General features: G+C 39.5%; 1 protein-coding gene across 1 annotated transcript; it reads right to left on the minus strand.

Annotated features, from left to right (window-relative positions):
- Positions 1 to 389: 389 nt before the first annotated feature.
- On the minus strand, positions 390 to 16,546 carry LOC102192639 (myosin heavy chain, fast skeletal muscle-like). Its single transcript, XM_013913424.1, has 39 exons — positions 16,476 to 16,546; positions 16,177 to 16,404; positions 15,860 to 16,003; positions 14,384 to 14,540; positions 14,265 to 14,292; positions 14,072 to 14,186; positions 13,895 to 13,987; positions 13,752 to 13,815; positions 13,574 to 13,672; positions 13,375 to 13,478; positions 13,156 to 13,294; positions 12,844 to 12,962; positions 11,347 to 11,496; positions 11,098 to 11,268; positions 10,722 to 11,028; positions 10,548 to 10,630; positions 10,377 to 10,464; positions 10,164 to 10,281; positions 9,969 to 10,092; positions 8,889 to 9,025; positions 8,548 to 8,803; positions 8,223 to 8,465; positions 7,799 to 7,975; positions 7,572 to 7,717; positions 7,397 to 7,487; positions 6,897 to 7,286; positions 6,216 to 6,342; positions 6,018 to 6,136; positions 5,280 to 5,476; positions 5,000 to 5,183; positions 4,730 to 4,895; positions 4,342 to 4,466; positions 3,940 to 4,248; positions 3,648 to 3,851; positions 1,522 to 1,647; positions 1,248 to 1,418; positions 957 to 1,157; positions 745 to 876; positions 390 to 497 (listed from the first exon to the last, which is right to left on the minus strand). Exons 2-39 carry the CDS (start codon positions 16,378 to 16,380, stop codon positions 480 to 482), a joined length of 5,826 nt encoding a protein of 1,941 aa, XP_013768878.1. The 5' UTR covers positions 16,381 to 16,404; positions 16,476 to 16,546; the 3' UTR covers positions 390 to 479.
- Between the last annotated feature and the right edge of the window lie 3,446 nt (positions 16,547 to 19,992).

Below are 19,992 nucleotides of genomic sequence, written 5' to 3' on the forward strand. Positions count from 1 at the left end.
TTAAGTAGATGTAGATGAGTGACAGTGAAGAAGATGGCTATTTTAACACAGAATGTAAATGTCACCAGGCCCTAATCTCTGCAAACAGTTGCTCTAATTAGATGCTAACTGCCCACATACATAGCAGTTTATATATAAACCTCTCACTCCTGTGAAACTGATTATCTGTTAGAGTGCTGTCGCTAGCTGGCTAATTAGCACCACAAAAAGAAGTTAGACAAGCTCATGAACACATCAAGGAAAGGTCTCCACTCATTTCTGCTAATATTAAGATATAATATGAAATATTGAGATTGTTGCGTGGGCTGGTGGAACATTGCACTTGATTGTGATGGCTGATACTGAATGCAGAGAAAAAACTAACAACATTAAACAACGTTATGCTTTAAATCACTTTATTCTGCTACAGTTTCACAGCAAAATAACAAATGTTTGTTCATTTCCATTTATGCTAATAAGTTCTGCCATCGCTGGATGTTTTACTCGGATTCTGCAGCCTGAGACAAGAAGAAAAGGAAATAAAATAAAATATGTAAAAATATAAAATAATCCACTCTTATTATTCTTTTTTAATTTCCTGCTGCAGTCTCCGTAGCCACTGATGCCCATTCCCAGCGTTTCCATCCATGTTAGGCCACACATAGGCAACAAGTATGCTTTTTTAACTGGTGGTTAAACACAGCTTGATAATGTAAATGTGAATGACTGCAGGAGAAAACAAAATATTCAGGTTTCTAACTTTACCTTTCCAAACTCTCTGCTTTTAGCTCTCATCTTGTTAACCTGGGATTCAGCGATGTCTGCACGCTCCTGCGCCTCCTCCAGCTCATGTTGCACCTTCCTCAGCTTAGCAAGATGAACGTTGGCCTGCTCCTCCTGTAGGAAAAGTCTGAAATTTAGCTACCGAATAATAATGATGAGAATATCAAATTTCTCACTTCACGGGAAGATCTTACCGCTTCTTCATTTTGTCGTTTGTAGGCCTTGACTTTGAGCTGCAGCTTGTCTACGAGGTCCTGTAGTCTCAAAACAGTCTTCTTGTCCTCCTCAGTCTGGTAAGTGAGCTCCTTGACTCTCCTCTCGTATTTCCGGACTCCTTTTATGGCATCAGCGGCTCTTTTCTGTTCAAGTTCCACTTCCCCCTCCAGCTCACGCACCAAAAGTCAGCACTCAACAAATTTAGCATCAACTGTGGTCATCGTTCTAAGTGATGCTTCTCAGGTACTGTTTATGAAAGGCTATGATACCCGTGCTTCCAGTTTCTGAAGCTGCTTCTTGCCCCCCTTCAGAGCCAGGTTCTCTGCTTCGTCCAGGCGGTGTTGCAGATCCTTCACAGATACCTCCAGGTTCTTCTTCATCCTCTCCAGGTGACTGCTTGTGTCCTGTTCTTTCTTCAGTTCCTCCGCCATCATTGCTGCCTACATTTGCACAGGAGGTTAGGTTGATGTTCAAAGTCTACTTTGTCATTGAAAAATGGAAAATGAACGATTGCTGAATAAAATTAAGGATAAAGACATTTACATCAGTGATGGCCTTTTTGGCTTTTTCCTCTGCATTACGAGCCTCTTGGATGGCATCCTCCACCTCCCCCTGCAGCTGGCTGACATCTGCATCCAGCTTTCTCTTAGAGTTGAGCAGACTGGTGTTCTGCAGCCAAATGACAACAAACCAGCTGTCAATAAAAGCGAACTTGTGCTAACAATTCACGCGTGAACTCTCACAAGTCCAACAACATATTTAATGTTATATCAGCAGCCCCATTACCCACCTGCAGATATTTTGTATTTATTGTATTTTGGTTTGACTGTGTCTGTTGTATGTTTCACATTTTCTGTTTTACTTTGATAGACGTGTGTGCTTTGTTAGCGTGTCTAGTTTTCCCTCCCTTGTCTCCTCATGCTTGATTTGTCCTAGCTGTGTTTTCCTCCTGTCTCCTGTTCCCTGATTACTCCACTGTGTATTTTAGTCCTTTGTCATTCACTCCTTGCTGTCGCGTTGCTAACGTACACACTCTTACCGTCTCATAGTCTCTAGCCTCTTAGTTCTCTGTTTCCAGTTATTATGTTCGGTTCTCTGTACTTTAGCATCTGAGTTTTCCCGGCACCTTTGTGTTTAACCATCTGTTTCTGAGTCCTGCCTGCTACACAGCACACACCTTGACACCATTGTTCCCTCTAAGCTGCGCGTGTGCGCAATTGCGCACTGCTGGCACGCTCTCTGCGCACAGAAAATCTGCGTTGCGCACAAAAAAACCCATCTAACCTGAGTTGAAATTAAAATTAAAACTTTAACAATTCTGTTTTGCAGTGTTAGTCAGTGAGTGACTGGCTGCTCCAGTATGGGATTAGAACGATGCCACCTTATCCCATAGTCCAGCCAATAATGCGATTCACATTCGTATATACGCAGCTATTCAACGTCGATGACAGGCTATGACAGCGTCCGACCCTGTGTTTTAGCTAGCACCGGTGTCGGACGCTAGCTAAAACTGTGTTGATAGGCCACGTAAAACCAGTTATGATAAAAATATCTGCAATGTTTGGTTTTCTTCCTGAATACTGTCGTTGTTTATATTTACTGCGGAAGAAATGGTAAAAAAGGCGTTTTATAAGAAAAAACGCTCAAATGTGAGCAAAAACAAAACCACCCCTCCCCCCCTCCAGCCTTTCCTATTGGTAGAAAAATGTACCATGTCGACCAATCAAAAAATGATATGGCAACATGGCGTTTAGTTGATTAGGAAGGGGGAAGTTTTAGGAGTGACAGCAGCGTTTTGAGATGTGAGAGATTTGCGACGTTTAGCGCAAATCTTGTGTAGTTAGTGTGTAGTCTAGTCAATAGTTTTGTTGTGTTTGTCAGAACAATGAGGCGACTGCTGAATGTTACAGGTGTTACAGCAGTGATACATCTGCTGCTGTCAGGCCTGCAGGTATCAGACTGTTGTTCTCCTTTATCTCATAGTGGACAGAAATTATTTTTTAGAGTGGCACAAATAATGTGTGTGGCATCAAATTTGATGCAGAACAGCTGATTGTTCTGTAAATATTTTAAAATGTTTATTTAAAAAAACCCTTGGGTGCATTTTTAGGTAAACAGCAGCAAAAAACTTTGTTTGCAAAACTCAGTAACGTTTTTAAAGAAGTAACTATATAATTAATTGCCCAACATTGGTCATTATATACTGTATTTTGCAGACAGAGAGTTACAGACTCTCTCCCAGACCACAGACTCAGACTCATGATACAAGTCAGAAAAAGAAAAGAAAGTTGTGTTTTCAAAATTGGAGTTCAAGTTATTTTTGCTTCCAATAGTGTTAACATACTTCACAGGTCATGAACAGGATTTTTTTTTAAATTTTCATTGTAAGTGGGCTAAAACAGTTAATTAAAAGTAGTCTAACATAAATGCTGTAATTTGATTATTTTAATAAACATGTAACTTGGATGGATTCGATGCTGGCGTGACCACAGTGCACACGTCTGCTGTCGCTCACAGTGGTCCAAGGGACCACTCAGGGAGTTTGTGTGTTCGCTCACACACATGAAAAATTAGAGGGAACATTGCTTGACACTATTATTTGCTGATATGGAGAAATATTTCTTATAACTTGGATATATACGAAGAGCTTTTTCACTATTACGAGTTACCTGAGAGTGTAACAGCCCGACTCGCTCACAGGCATCAGCTACTTCCCCTTCAGCCAATTTCCGGCTTCTTTCTGACTGTTCCAGAGCAGCCTGCAGCTCCTCCACTTCTGCCTGTAGCAGGCTGCTCTTGCGCTCCACCATGGCCACCTGCTCCTTCAGGTCCTCCTGGGTCCGCAGAGCCTCATCCAGGTGAATGGTTTGTTCCTACAGAGAGAAAGACGATGTCTAATTTTCCCATGATTAGACATTCATAATATGAATCTTATACTTAAAGTGGCATTTCATATTCTACTTTGAGGTGGCTTTGTATGTTCCTCAGCTGCTTCTGGGCTTCAGCAGCCTGTCGATTGGCATGGCTAAGCTGTATCTCCATCTCATTGAGGTCAGTCTCCATCTTTTTCTTAATTCGAATGGTATCATTCTTGCTCCACATCTCAGCATCTAGAGCTGACTGCATTGTCTCCAAAACACGCTGGTGGTTGCGTTTCATCTGCTCAATCTCCTCATCCTTCTCTGCCAGCCGGCGATCGATGTCCCCTTTGACCTGAGTGAGCTCCAACTGAATGCGCAAAATTTTGGATTCCTCATGCTCCAGAGAAGCCTAGAGTAAAAAGACTGAACGGTTACACAGAAGGGAAAAAAGAATAATAAGGTTTGTGTGAATTATGTTTTAAAAAAAATCAGATTAGGTCACCTCAGCTTCCTCCAAAGCAGTCTGAATCTCTGTCTTCTCAGTTTCACTTTGCCTCTTAGTCTTCTCCAGCTCATGAATGGCTTTGCCATTCTCTCCGAGCTGTTCAGTCAGATCAGAAATTTCTTCTATAAATGTAAAACAACATGTAACGCTCAGTTACTGATCACATGAAAAATAATCAGTTATTTTCTAAAAAGGGAGCTATCATGGTAAATCTACTATCTTCTGATTGGCTGCCTCTTGCAAACATGATGTTTAAACAGCAGGTGATCACAGCTACTGTGAGCAATCGATGGATGGTTGGATGGACAGATACACAGATGGATGCATGGATGATTGCATGGGTAAATAAATGTGATGAACCAACTATAAGAAATCCTCTACATACGTTGCAGGTTTTTGTTCTCTCGTTTGAGGACTTCGAGCTGCTCCAACGCTTCCTCATAAGAATTCTTTGTTTTGAAGAGTTCAGTGCTGAGGGAGCGAGACTCTCTCTGTACACCATCCAGTTCAGCCTGAGTTTCCTCATATTTCTGCTTCCACTCAGAAAGAATCTATAGAAAACACAAAAAGTAGTTTGTCTAAGGCAGAATCTGTAAAGGCCTTTATGAAATGCTTTGACTCTTAGCAGCAGTGGGTTACAAGATGCTTCAGTTACCTTATCAAAGCTCCTCTGCTTTTTATCCAGACCAGCTGCTTGAGCGTTTGCTCTTTCCACGTCAGCCATGAGGTCCTCCACTTCTCCCTGCAGCCTTTGCTTTGTCTTCTCCAAAGAGAAACACTTGGCATTCACAGCCTCAATTGCCTCCTCAGCCTCCTGCAAACGCTGTGCAAGCTTTTTCCTGAGAAAGTTGGGAATCCATAATAATGGCAATTTTCTTACTCTATAATTTTTTTTTTAAAATCTACATATGTATGTGTTTGAGAAAAAGTCTCACTTTGCCTCTTCCAATTCATCATTGCGCTGGATGGCATCAGTCTCATACTTGGTTCTCCACTGAGCCACTTCACTGTTGGCCTTGGACATTGCTCTCTGGAGCTCAGCCTTGGCCTCTTGTTCCTCCTCATACTGCTCCCTCAGCAAATCACAGTCATGGCGGGCAGATTGAAGAGCATGGGACAGGGCATTCTTTGCCTGACATGGAGGCAGATTTGGATTTTTATTTACAAAACTACATATAAAGGGTCAAATAATCCTGTCACTGTAAGCATTGGCAAGTTCAATGTTTTGTTTTTTTAAATATAAAGTACATTTATTAGCATGTTAGTTGGAAACATTTGTGCAACAGACTAAAGCTTTTAAAGTTAGTTTTATAATATAAGGACTAGAAGCTGAACGATTGCATTGCTCCTTTTCCTGTTTTTAGCTTTAGCCTAGTTACATTTAGCTTTTTAACTTTGGACACAGACAGACTGGTTTCTGGTCTTGTGCTAATTATCCACTAGTAAACAAACCTATTCTACAAAACGTCTGACTTTTCCTTTAAAACCAGTGTAGCAACCAGTTCTCCACAACTGTTAAAAAAAATCTAACTGAGTCAACTTAGGGGACCAAGATGATGAATGCACTTCTAACCTTCTGAATTAAGTTAAGTTAAGCTAATCTAAGCTATGCTAAGATATAGCATAACTTAGCACTAACTTAACAGGTACTGTTTGGCACGGTGGAAACAAACCTTTATTTCTTCCTCAACCTGTCTCTTCAGTTCCTCGACTTGCTGGGTAAAGGCAAGCTTGGACCTCAACATCTGAGAGAGTATTGCTTCTTTCTCCTCAAGCAGACGAGAGAGCTCACCTGTTTGAGAGGGTTCAGAAAATAAGGCATAAAAAACAAGAGCACTTTCACTCCAAAAACCTTTTAATCAGCTGCTTACCATTTTCATTCTGAAGTCTTGCCTTTTGAGCATTTACTTCAGTGATCAGATGTGTGTTCTCATCATGTTTTGTTTTGTATTCACTCAGTTGGTCTTCCAGAGAGCGGCACAGCTTTTCATAATTAATCTGATAATATGGATAACAGTTTTATTTGTATTTCTAACATACTGATTATATGCAAGACACAATCCACTAATTGCTGATTACATTATTTTGAATGCACTATTCCCACTTTACTTTCAGAGGCCAAACTTTTTACCAAAATTGGTATCTTTGTATATATAATGATACGGCAAAACATGATATCAATTTGGGAACTTTAAACAGTGAGGGAACAGTTGGTTAGGAGTCAAGCTGCGGGCAAAAATGAGCAGAGGTAAAGAGCAATTAAATGTCAAATGACTGTTACGTCCAGATGATCAAGTCAGATTGTCTCTGTAGTGTAAGTGTAAAGGTCCTTTTCATTTGAATGCACACAACTCTGCCCTCTGAGGTCCAAGTTATACACTAATTAGATGATAATCCTAACTGAGTTAGGGTTATGGCCACTTAGATCTCAGAAGGTTAAATGATCTGCTGAGATTAGTTGCAGAAAACACATGGAACCTGCATCATGTAGGTAATGGTGATGTTGTATTATTATATTTGACATTCAGTATGAATGTCTTAACTTAGCTTACCTTTGCTTTGACCATGATCTCCATGTTGCTAGACAGATCATCACTCTCCATCTTGTACTCACTCTTCTCCTTTTCTAGCTTCTGCTTGACTCTCTGCAGATTGTCAATCTGCTCTCCCAGCTCAGCCACACTGTCAGCGTGCTTCTTTCTTAAAGCTGCAGCGATGGCCTCGTGGTGTAGGGTCGATTCTTCGAGGTCTCGTCTTAATTTCTGAAACTCAGCCTCTCGCTTCTTGTTCAGTTCTACTTGAGCGGCCGTGGCTCCTCCAGCCTCCTCCAGCCTCTCACTGATCTCCTCAAGCTCTCTGGAAAGATCAGACCTTTGCTTTTCCACCTTGGCCCTAGCAACACGCTCAACTTCAAGCTCTTCCACTAGCTCTTCATTGCATGCCTTGTTAAAGCAACAAAAAAAAAACCATTAACATTCACTGACTTCAAGATTTCAAGATATTTGAAAAAAGAAAAGAAAAAAAGAATTCACTAGATTTCTGCTGTTGGTACCTGAAGCTCCTTGATCCTCTTCTGACATTGTACAGCTGCACTTTGCTCATCCTCAATTTTTGATACAAACTGGCTTAATTCGAAGTCTTTCCTGTTGCACAAAGTCATATCTATTTATATAAGCAAACATTAGAAGCTTAAAATGATACCTAAACAAAGATGTGCCCATCCATACTTTTTGAGATGCTCCTTCAGCTGTTGATTGCCATTTTCCAAATCCATTATGGATTCCTGAGCAAGTTTCAGATCTCCTTCAAGCTTTCTTTTAGCCCTCTCCACATCCATTCGAACTTTCTTTTCTTGTTCTAGAGAGCCCTCAAGCTAATACAGTGGGGATATACACATTATACATGATGTGTGATTTGAATTTTTTAAAAACAACTACTGGCTATATAGACTTACATCATCAACTTGTTGCTCCAGCTTGATCTTAGCTTTGGTTAGAGAGTTGACTTTGTCTTCTTCTGCTTGCAGATCATCTAGTGTCTGCTGGTGGACCTCTTGGAGGGCCAGCTTCTCCTTGGATAACTTAGCAATAGTGTCATCAAGACACGACATTTCTTCTGTCAGATTCTTCACCTGAATGTGTAAAACACGTCTCTTAACCTTCTGAGGTCGAAGTTGTCATCAGTGATGACCCTAACCGTAACTGCAACTCTAATCAATCAGATTGCATAATATATATATCTATATTTTTTTATTGTTCTTCTAATTGTGGCAATCGGAAAACAAACGAAACTGACAAACACATGATAAACTATTTATGTTTTTTCAAAATGAGTCAATTTTGCCTTCTTTTAGGGTTAGGTGACCACCAAAAACACACCTTGTTTTCAGTGGCATGCTTTTCTTTCTCCACTTTAGCCAAGGTGAGCTCCAAATCATCAATATCCTTCTTCAGCTCAGAACATTCATCTTCTAGCTTCCTCTTCTTGGCAGTCAGTTCAGCGTTCAGCTCCTCCTCATCCTCCAGTCTCTCACTCAGTTCTTTGGTTTTAGCCTCGAGCAAGATCTTGTTCTTTATCAGTCCCTCGCATCGCTCCTCAGCATCTGCCAAGCTCTCACTTTCCTATTTAACAAAAATCACATTTAGCATTTATGCAGACTGCACTCTACTTGTGTATTGCAAAATTCATAGTTTCTCTCCTCACAGCTTGAATCTGCAGGCACAAGTCGTTCTTTTCCTGAAGTAGAGAAACCATTTTGGCTTCCAGCTCCTTCTTCTTAGCCTCAGCTTTGGCTAAATCCTCCTTACACTTGGCAAATTCAACTTTCATCATGGCCATCTCCTTCTCCGTCTCAGCACTCCTCAAGAGTGGCTTGATCTTAAAGTAGAGCTTCATCCATGGCCAGTGTTTCACATTCATGAAGGAGCGAATATTGTACTGAACGATATAAATAGACTCTCTGGAAAGAGGTGGAACAAAAAGTTCTACTGTATTTAGTGTGCTGAACATTGACCTTGAGTTTACTCTGGACTCATTTTAATTACCTTCTCTCCATCATTTTCTGAAACTCCTTCCTTCTGAGAAATCCACGGCACAAAGCCTGAGTAACTGTGATAAGAGAGGCAAGTTTTTCATCCCTCATCTCTTCCAGCAGACCCAAAAGTCCTGCTTTGAAGAACACCTACAAAAGAAAAGAAACATTTGTCTGTATATCTCTTAAAAACTACAACACTATGTTCAGACCCACTGTTCTCAATAATACTAAAAATGATTGGTTACAACAAACAACATAACAGTTCTTCACTAGTACTTGGATTACTGTTGCTGACTACAGTTGAAGACGATGATGTTGGAGTTTGTTTGACTGTGGGGAAAAGTTTGGTACTATCAAAACAATGATCTGCTTAGTGGTATACAAACATGAGATGGGAGTAGCTGGGCTAGCTAGGTAGCAACAATTGAACTAAGTGGACAGTCCCCCTACTCTTACGTTCAATGTGGGATAAATACTGTCCGCCTTCCAACAGTAAGTTTCAGTTTCACCGTATGTTAGGGTGACCAACCGTCCTCTTTTCCCCAGACAGGTCCACTTTCCACGTTCTGTCCGGGGGGATTTTCAAGATTGATGAAAATGTCCGGGTTTTTCTATGGGCCCACAGAGGACCCATATGTGTGACATCATCCCCGAGCTGCTGCTTTGTGAATAGCTGTTCTGCCTTACAGACGGGACACAGCATGCCTGATGATGTTTAAAAGATGCCAAAGCGCAAGTGCAGCTTTTCAGACGAACTGCAAAAGAAATTTCCCTCGCACCGTCCCGTAATTTTTCTTATACAGATGAGGCCTTATTTCTGTACCATTATTTAATTCCAGAGGTTTTTAAGTAATTTTTTTGCACTTGTTGACTTGTAAAAGCCTATATGACATTTTTTATTTCACCATTTATTAACTGCACAGAGAAGGCATTGTTTAAATATGTTACAATTTTCTTGAAGCTAACAGTATTATTAAAGTTCTTCATGACTGGGCCAAGTGTCCTCTTTTTTGGAAATCAAAATATGGTAACCCTACCATATGTCATTTCAAATATGGCGAAGCCTTCACGTACACTCAAAATGAATTACCTTGGTATGTCCGAACTTATACTGTGTGTGATCTACATCGATAGAGCCCAAGAGCTTCTCAGAAGCTTTCTTGTTGTCAATGAATTGTCCTTCAGGAATCACACTGGCATTCAGTACTTTGTACCTAAACAAAGAAATCTCTTATTACACACAATTTTTAAAGTATTCTCAGAAAAACAGACTTTTGTTGATTACCTTTGCTTGAAATCCCCATACAGGATCCGACTGGGAAAGCCCTTCCTGCAGATCCTGATTCCTTCTAACACACCATTACATCTCAGCTGATGGATGACCAGATGGTGTTCCATAATCCCTACAAGTCAGGTAGAGCCACACTGTCTTTAGGCTGTATTCAGGCTGCCATACATACAGTACAAGTAAAATAGTCTGAAATGTCACGAGGAATACCTGGAGTTTTAGTTTCATTTGGGATCAGGCACCTAACAAAGTGAGGATGGGTGCTCCTCAGGTTTGTCATTAGCTTTCCCAGATTCTCCTGTTAGAAATGATCAGTGATGATTTATTTTTTCAATCAGAATATTTTTCAGACTATTGTTGATCAGATTTTCAGAAAGTTACCCTAAAGAGGGCTGACACAGTCTGGAACGATGCGCCCTTCTTCTTTGCTGCTTTCTTAACACCACCACTTCCACCTGTGTTTTCTTTAAAACAATTATTGTTTTTATTTATTTAGAATATTAAAAACAGGCCATTTTAATAGAGAATAAAATATGAGGTATTTCATACTCCTACCCTCAGAAGAAGCATAGTTAGAATAGAGGAAAGCCAATAGTTTCAGGCTGGCTTTCTGGTAGAGTTGGACGACAGTCTCATTCAGCGGGTCCTTGTTTTTGTCTAACCAGCCTGTGATGCTGTAATCCACAGTCCCGGCATAGTGCACCAAAGAGAAATGAGCTTCAGCCTTGCCTTTGACAGACTTGGGCTTCTGAAAGTTGCTCGATTTTCCTAGATGCTGGTCATACAACTTGTTTTTAAAGGTCGTGTCTGAAGCCTTAGGGAACATACACTCCTCTTCAAGGATGGAAAAGATGCCCATTGGCTGTTGAAGATAGTGAGTCAGAAAATCCTGCTGGGATCACAGGGTCATATTGCATCTGAATAAACAAACCTTCTCAATGAGCTCGATACAGGCAGCCAGGTCCATCCCAAAGTCAATGAACTCCCACTCGATGCCTTCCTTTTTATACTCCTCTTGCTCCAGCACAAACATGTGATGGTTGAAAAACTGTTGCAGTTTCTCGTTGGTGAAATTGATGCACAACTGTTCCAGACTGTTATACTGCAAAACATGGAATTTACTGTAGAGCTTATTTATTTTTCTACAAATAATCAGATGGACCGTAGAAAGAAAACTTACATCAAAGATTTCAAATCCAGCAATGTCCAGGACTCCAATAAAGAACTGCCGAGGTTGCTTCGTGTCAAGCATCTGATTAATGCGGAGGACCATCCAGAGAAACATCTTCTCATACACTGATTTGGCCAAAGCACCAATAGAATTGTAGACCTGTACATAATGACATTTTGTAGATTTCAACAGCAACTTTAATATCATCATGTTGTAAGGTTGTTGTGTGCAACACACTTCAAGACAATATCTATACACAGAGCAAGATTACTGTTAATTTGATAAAACTATATTTGCTAGATGTTTAACTTATTTCACATGCCATTTTTAGTCCAGACGACACATGCCTGTCGTCCTCTTTGATTAACACAAACTCCAACCCTGAGCTCTCCAAATACATACAGTTGTCATTTCAGAATGATCTACCAGGTCATAACAATCAGGGAACCAGAAAAAAGTAATTCTAGCACACATCAAAAACAATTAACCCACATTTTTCCAAGATGTTATTTTCCCCCCAAAGTACAGGATTAGATGTCAGAGTTCTCAGGACTGTAAGGTTAGAGTTTCTTGCTCTATTCTTTTTTTTGGCCTTTTTTCAGCTTTATTTGATAGACAGTGAAGAAATGACAGGAAAGCAGGGGCAGAGAGAACGGGAAAGACATGTGGCTAAGGGCCAAGGGGTGGACTCGAACCCAGGCCAGGCACTCTCAGTCATATGGCATGTGGTTGCCCACTCAATGCGCTGAGCTAAGCTATATTCTAGCATCAACACAACTGATGGATTCAAAGACATTAAGCGTTTGACAAGGCTTTCCTGTCATTTAACAATAAAAATGATCAATACACAATATGAACCTCACAAAGCTGATTAAGTTAGTGCCAATAGTTTTGCAAAAACCTGTACCAAGGCAAACACTGAAGATAAAGCAGATAAGAGGATGAGACTGAACATATAACACCTGTTCTTAAACAGCTCCATTAGCTTCAAGTTCACCTCCGTGTCAATTTCAAGATCCTGCTTCTTAACGTCAAACCGCTTCATAACCACGCTCCCCCATATTTATTTGATCTTCTCCATATGCCCTCAGTCCCTCGTACACTCCGCTCTTCTTCAGCTTCCCTTTTGTTTGTTCCACCTGCTCATCTGACTTCCATACGACTCAGAGCCTTTAGCTGTTCTGCCACCAGATCTCCGGACTACAAACTCTCTCTCCACTTTTATAATTGCACCTTAAAACCCTTCTATTCACAATTGCACACCCTTCATCATGATTCCGTCTTAGTCTATTTTTACCTTGTTGAGTTTTTATACTTGTTTTTTATTTTTTATTTTTTATACTAATGTAAGGTGACCTTGAAGGTCTTTAAAGGTGCCTATAAATAAAATGTATTATTATTATTATTATTATTATTATTATTATTATTATTATAGGATGAATTTCCACTTGTGCACCTGATATGAACTTTTCTATGTGTCCGTTAACACTAAAATTTGCTGGTTACCTGCTGAACAGTCTGCCCTTTGGTCACATACTCATTGCCAACCTTTACTCTTGGATAACACAAAGCTTTCAGCAGGTCTGCAGAGTTCAGACCCATCAGGTAAGCTGCTTTGTCAGCCACTTGTCAAAGAAAAAGAGAAGAGAAGAAAAAATAAAGGCAGAGTGTGATAAAAGAGGCTGAGATTCTAAGGTTTGAAAAGATTAAAATCTATATTTGCATATACCAAAAACAAACGATAATGAGCACAAGAGATATATATTTATATCAAGATAAATAAAATCATTAAGGTGGAACATTATGAATAACAATTACCCTCTGTGCCGTCTGGCTCTGCCTGCTCCTCTCTCTGCTTCTGCTTGAACTTCATATTCCCATAATGCATCACGGCACCTATCAGCTTATAGATGCCAATCTTCTCCTCTCCAGTGAAGCCCAGGATGTCGATAGCACTCTGAATGCACATGAAAGTAGAGCTGATCTAAGAGCAAAGTTAGCAGTGATGGAAAAGCAGGAAATGTTCATCTGACTTACATCAGTGGCCATCAATTCTTCACTGTCATCAATACTCGCCACGCTGATCTCCCCCTGGCTGACAAATGGGTAGTCATAGGGGTTGGTGGTAATGAGGAGAGTTTCTGGAAAGAAAATAACAAGCCCTCAATTTGGTGCCTTGCACCATACACACATTGTGTATATGACTTTGTTGCAATGCTGTCGTTTCTTGTGTCACCTATGAGCTCAGGCCTCTTGTTGGACATTATCTGGTAGAAAATATGGTAACTCCTCTCTGCGGCCAGTTGAAACGTTACTCTGGATTTTTCCAGTAAATCTACCAAAAACACACAAAATTGGCTTAAATAAAGAATACAACAAATTCTGACAAGATTGTATTACTTATTAATACCCACAAGTCTCAATATCAGCAGAAGCCAGCTTTCCTGTGGTTCCAAAGTGGATCCTGATGAATTTGCCCTGAAAAATGAAAGAAACGTTATCTATGGAGAGCAAAAGAAGACTTGGAATTAAAATAAATAAAAAAGTCTTCACTTACAAAGCGTGAAGAGTTATCATTTCTGACAGTCTTGGCATTTCCAAAGGCTTCCAACAAAGGGTTAGCAGAGATGATTTGATCCTCCAGATTCCCCTTAAGTAAGACAATGAACAATGTAAAATATTAAAAATACAGACAAGGCAGCTGATGAATAGTCCATATATATTTAAATATTACCTGTAATTTTCCAGTGGCAGCAGCATCTTTTTTCCTGTCCCCAGAGCCTGCGATTGTCGCAAAGTACTGGATGACACGCTTGGTGTTGACAGTCTTTCCTGCACCGGATTCTCCACTACAGCACATAAAGTACAATCAGAAATCTTTAATCAACAAAGACAGGCTGTTGTACAATCTTTTAAATGCAGCTTACGTGATGAGGATGGACTGGTTTTCTCTATCTAAAAAAAACAAACAAACAAAAAAGCAAACAGTCATGTTAGAGAGGTGCACTGGATTACATAAAAATGGTAATATAACTTTTAAGCTTACCAGTAAGCATCGACTGATATGCATTGTCGGAAATGGAGAAGATGTGTGGTGGAGCCTCCTGGCGCTTCTTACCCCTGTAGGCTACCACCACTTCCTGGTTGTACACTGGGAGCCACTTGTAAGGGTTCACAGTGACACAGAACAAGCCAGAGTAGGTCTACAACCAAAAGCAACATCTGTGGTCAATATAAGCTTATTAGCTTTATCTGACAGAATAACTATTGCTTTTTAATTAGTCAGCCTGGTGAATTTAGTCTCAAAGGACACCATATATTTATGTTGTTGACCAGGCAGCTTAGGACACAGGTGACACTGATTCTCACGACACAGGCTGTGATGGATTATAAGGACAGGCAAGTAAGTGGTAACTATGAAGTCTTAACTCCAAAGTCAGAAGCAGTATATAAACAACATTTTAATTTAATTGGATTTTCTCTTTTAGTGTTGTTCTGTTTATGGTTCAAATGCATTGTTTTCTTTTTTCTGGTAAATAACACTGGATAGTGGGTTTTAGAATATGAGATGCTTTAATTCATACAGTGATCTGTCATCATTCATTAGATGACTTTAGGTCACGAGCAGTTGTCCAAGCATTTCACTACATATCGTACTGTGTATGACTGTGTACGTGACAAATAAAATTTGAATTTGAATTTGAATTTGATTTGACGTAAGTAATGTAATTTTTATATTTAAACATATATTTTACCTGGATTTTTGGACTGGCTGCTATTTTGTAAATTTCCATCACTTAAAACTATGAGTATTGGACAAAATTAGGCCAAAACTGGGCCATATTATTTAAACGCTGAGGCTAACTATATTTATACAGGTGTTTTCACCTGTATTTTTGTCATGATCCTGGGCCTAACTTTGTGTTTTTGAGCTTTTTGAAGTTCATTTCTTTGTTTTCCAGGTGTTCATAGTTTTGTTTACTGCTCTTTATTTATTCTTGAGCATTCTGGGAACTTGTAGTTCTTGTTATATGTTACTCTTAATTTAGAGTCTAATTTGTTCCCTCATTGTTTATTGTTGTTGTCCTGTTGTGTGTTCCTGCATGGTGCAAGTCTGGACTCTGAGATCAGCCCGAATGACGTTTGCTTTTTGCTTGAGTCTGTCTGCCAGTGAGCTTGCATTTGGCCTGCAAATCATGAAAATTTCAGTGAATTTGTAAGACTTTGTTATTAGTTTGAAGAACATTTTAACATTAATTTATGTTTAGTTTCATTTATAACACTTCCTGAAAAAGAGAATAGGCTCACTTGTCCAGGAAGATACTCGAGGATCGATTTGGATATACACTTCTCTAGACTTTTTCTATAACCTGAAAGCATTAAAAAAAAAAAAAGACAAAAAGAAAAGAAAAAGTAGCTACTGTCAGACCAAATAAATCCTCAGCTGACTGCACCTCTGCTGTTGGTCTGCATGCTTCAGTTGAGCAGCAGCTTGTCAGGCATTGTCTGGTGCAGTACTCACATAGATCATCCAAGCTGCGTAACGCTCTTTGAGGTTAAACAGCACAGCCGCCTCATTAAGGTGTGTCATCATGGCCATGTCCTCAATCTTATCAAACTTGGGTGGGTTCATAGGGAAGATTTCATCTTCCTTCACTGTTACAACCTGTGACGGTAAGAAAGACACCTTCATTAAGAAATATATGAAGTTAGAACCTGCTCTCTATATTGCTTCTGCAATGTAAAGTACATTAAAAAGCTCATCAGTGGACAATCTAAATAAAATGTGCCAACGATGCCTATAAATCTCCAGTATAGAGATACATGGAGCAGATGTACCTGTCCTGACTGAGTTTTAACAGTCGCCTTGCCACCCTCTTTGCTTTGAAATGTGCCTTTAACAAAGAGCTCCTTTGGATCCACCACAAACACTGCAGTTTTGGCATCAAAGGGCCTGTTCTGAGCTTCAATCCTCTCTCGTTCGGGTCTCCTCAGATATGGAGCGGCCTCCCCAAAAACAGCCATGTCAGCGTCTGAACTCATCTCTGCAGTGTACACCCCAGGGGACTAAAACATCCAGGGTTAATGTTAGAATTCATCTATTAATGAATTTGATCATCATCCTGATCAAATCTTACCCCAGAAAATCAGCGTATGGCTCCTTCTAGAGACACCTGAATCAAAGCTCCTGCTGGTTAAGTCAGTAGCCGTCACAGCCAAAAGACAATGAAGCAGAAAAAAGTACGAAGCGTTGGCGCTTACTGCTTTTATAAGATGCATTAGCATAGACAGCAAACAACTATATTTAGGTCAAATCCCCCATTGAACGTGGGTGGAGGAAAGTGACTAGCTTGGCATGTGATGTCATGCAGATGGTGCTGAGCTTTTGTTATAAATCCGTGCCGTGGAGCAACTGCAGCTCAAGAAAAGAATGAATGCCAAAGGAGGGTGACCTCTGCCAGAGATACAGCTCACACAGATGATAAACTTTCCAAGTGTTTGTTATCTTGGGCACTGATCTCCAAGATTATAACTGGATTTGACATTAAGGATGTGTCTAGACTTAAAAGCAGCTATTGAACAATTTAAGCTCAAAGAATGCATTTGTAAGCCAGTAATAGTTGGTGGTACACAAAGTTATTAAACGCAAAGCAGTCACTGCTCAAGTCTAATCTCATTACTGAAAATCATGTGAATTTTGATTTTATTTTACAACTGGAATGTCTATGTGCAATACACTACAATAATGCAAAGAAACCCCAACAATCAAATGACCCCCTATGAGCAAGCACTTGGTGACAGCAGGAAAGAAAACCTCCAGCAGAACCAGGCTCAAGCCGCAATCTGCAAGTATAAGCATCGCCTGCTACTTACTACTACTCTTTATTCTTCTTAATTCATATGGAAGCAGTGAGGGTTACTTTTTTAAAATTAAATAAATAATGAGATGGTGTAAAATGTTTTGCTAATCTGAGGTTGTATTTATCTAATATTAAGACATGATAAGGACCAAATGATTTTTATTATGTCCTTATGAATAAAAAAAAGTTGGTGTCGTTTGTTTTTTTTCTGTATCCAATTCAAGACATTAAGAGTAAAATACTGTAAGCTAACTTTTTACTTATGTGAAATTTTAAAATGGATTTGGCACTGCTCATTAGAACACATAGCTGACTGAAAGATCTGTCATTTTCTACGGTTTCTATTGTGTGTGTGTGTGTTTGTGTGTGTATTAATTTTCCAGTTTCAGAAGAACATGAGTGTGGTATCACAAATATTCTCACAAATAAAGTCATGAAACAATTACATAAAAAATGTGAAACTGTGTTTTACAGGGTTTTATTTTATGTCCTGATTTACTTACATTCCTACATATTTCAAAAATTCATATGGTGAATACACTTCATATGTCATGGCAAGGATTTCTGTCTTCACAGCAATGTAACAAAATGCATTTTTCACTTATCTCCAAAGCTTATTGTTTTGAAATGTACCATTAATGGTGCGCGGTGACACTTCTGATAGTCATGACAGGCTTATAAATAAAGTCATAGCTGATAAAGCCCTCAATAGAAATTCCTCCAGGATCCTTCTGGGATGGCTTTAGAGATCACAGTGGACTAGCGGTCACATTAGAGAATCTGAGGCTTCTTTTTTTCCTGTCCCAAAGAATCTTGTCTGAGGGACACTTGATGACAGATGCAACAGAAACAAAAAAAACAACCCAATGTCACTTTAGTGCAGAAAGAGGTTGCCTTAGCTTTAAAACGTTTTTGTTAAACCTTGATAGTACATTAAAAAATGCAAAAAAGTTTTCAATGACATTTTATTGGCTATTAAAAAAACCTCATGAAAAATATGTCAATTCTGGCTGAGATCAGAGGGCATACAGTGGAGGATATAATTCTTCAATCTCCTGCTAAATTTCTGCTTTTGCTCACAAAGAAATGAATAGTCTCTCATTTTTATGGTAGTTTCATTTTAATGGAGAGAGACAGGATAGCAAGCACAATTGAGAAAAAACACATGACATAAATGTTATAAACTACATGAAGAACTACAAGTTCTTTGTCGTCAACTTGACCCGCTGTGTTTGGGGGAAGAGAAATGCTGAGTATGACCTAAAGAACAATATCCCCACAGTCAAGCACGGAGATGGAAACTTCCTTTGAGTCTTTTTTCTGTTAAAGATACAGGATGATTTCATCACATCAATCTTACAGAGAATCTATGGAGGGAGCTCCCAAGAGGCAACCAAGAAAACTAAAAGATTTAGAGTTTCTGTAAAGAGAAGTGTCCCAAAACCCCTCATGAGATGTGCACCAATCTAGTGACAAACTACCGCTGTGCTTGCCAACAAGGATTTCTCCACAAGTCATCTTTTGCTTGGGCATGCAAATCAATGTATAACTTTTATTTTTAACTAAGTTGTGCTGGGCAACTTTATCTACATTAGATATATCAACATTTTAACATTATTGGTATAATAATAACAGATGGTGCCAGGTGTTTAATCATGCCCAGGAAACAGGTCATAATAAATGGTAAATGGCCTGCATTTGTATAGCGCTTTTCTAGTCCATAGGACCCCAAAGCACTTTACACTACATTCAGTCATTCACACACACACTGGCGATAGCAAGCTACATTGTAGCCACAGCTGCCCTGGGGCACACTGACAGAGGCGAGGCTGCCGGACACAGGCGGCACCGGGCCCTCTGACCACCACCAGTAGGCAAACACGGGGTTAGTATCTTGCCCAAGGATATTTGGCATGCAGCCAGGATGCAGCCTGGGATCGAACCACCGACCTTCTGATTAGTGGCTGACCTGCTCTGCCACCTGAGCTACAGCCACCCCATAATAGGCTGTTAAACTGTCACTTATTTTAAAAACCAGTGACAGCGTCATGAGAGAGAGATTAAATGGATATAAATTGACAAGTGAGGTGCTAAATCTCGAACAAGCAGCCAGTGAACACAGGTATTAGCTGCCCCTATGCACTGTTTCAGGAATTAATCAGGAGTGAGATATTCTTAGGAACTGTCCTCAAAGGGACAATGATGCCACAGAGATTATCACCACGGCCACAAACTGCCTTTCATTTATCTTTATTATGTATGTTATTGAATACCTGCTTCAGAAATTTTAAACGGCACCTTATGTTGAGTCACAGAGGGAACAGCTGAACACAGTGGATTACAACCAGAGTTCATTCTAATCTTTAATGCAACAGATGGCAAAATCTCAGAGCTTATGAGTTAATGTCAAAACAAGTTCAAGTTGTCTAAATAAAGAGCTGCAAAGGAGAGGTCATTAAGGTTATTATGTTGGTGTCATTTGATGGACATACTGATTTGCCAAGATATCAAGAAAAATGTTTTTTCATGAATCATTTATTGAAATGCTGTGAATTTTTTTTTTGATTGTGTGGTCATAAAAAAGCCCTTTGGAGCTTTGAAGCAGATTTTAAAAGAGCAAAACTGAACTAAGTTTGACACAATTTATTAAAATGTTAAACAAATTTCTTCCAGTCAGAGAATGCTGCATATAATTGAATTTTTGCTTGATGCATAAAGTTAAAAGATTAAAACTATTAAAACTAGTTTTATTAGATTTATTCAGGTTGTAAATCATGTTTTTAAAAAGTAACTA

The sequence above is a fragment of the Pundamilia nyererei genome, unplaced genomic scaffold, assembly GCF_000239375.1.
Source record: "Pundamilia nyererei isolate P.nyererei 1_Seehausen unplaced genomic scaffold, PunNye1.0 scaffold00005, whole genome shotgun sequence".
NCBI classification, from domain to species: Eukaryota; Metazoa; Chordata; class Actinopteri; order Cichliformes; family Cichlidae; genus Pundamilia; species Pundamilia nyererei.

Bases quoted from the DNA above. Each gene is read 5' to 3' on its own strand.
- LOC102192639 (XM_013913424.1), bottom strand. From the start codon at position 16,380: ATGAGTTCAGACGCTGACATGGCTGTTTTTGGGGAGGCCGCTCCATAT. The intron at 9,026-9,968 runs GTAATTCATTTT...TTTCTTTTGTAG, and splicing joins ATAAGTTCGGACATACCAAG to GTGTTCTTCAAAGCAGGACT. The intron at 6,137-6,215 runs GTAAGCAGCTGA...CCTCTCAAACAG, and splicing joins AAGACTTCAGAATGAAAATG to GTGAGCTCTCTCGTCTGCTT.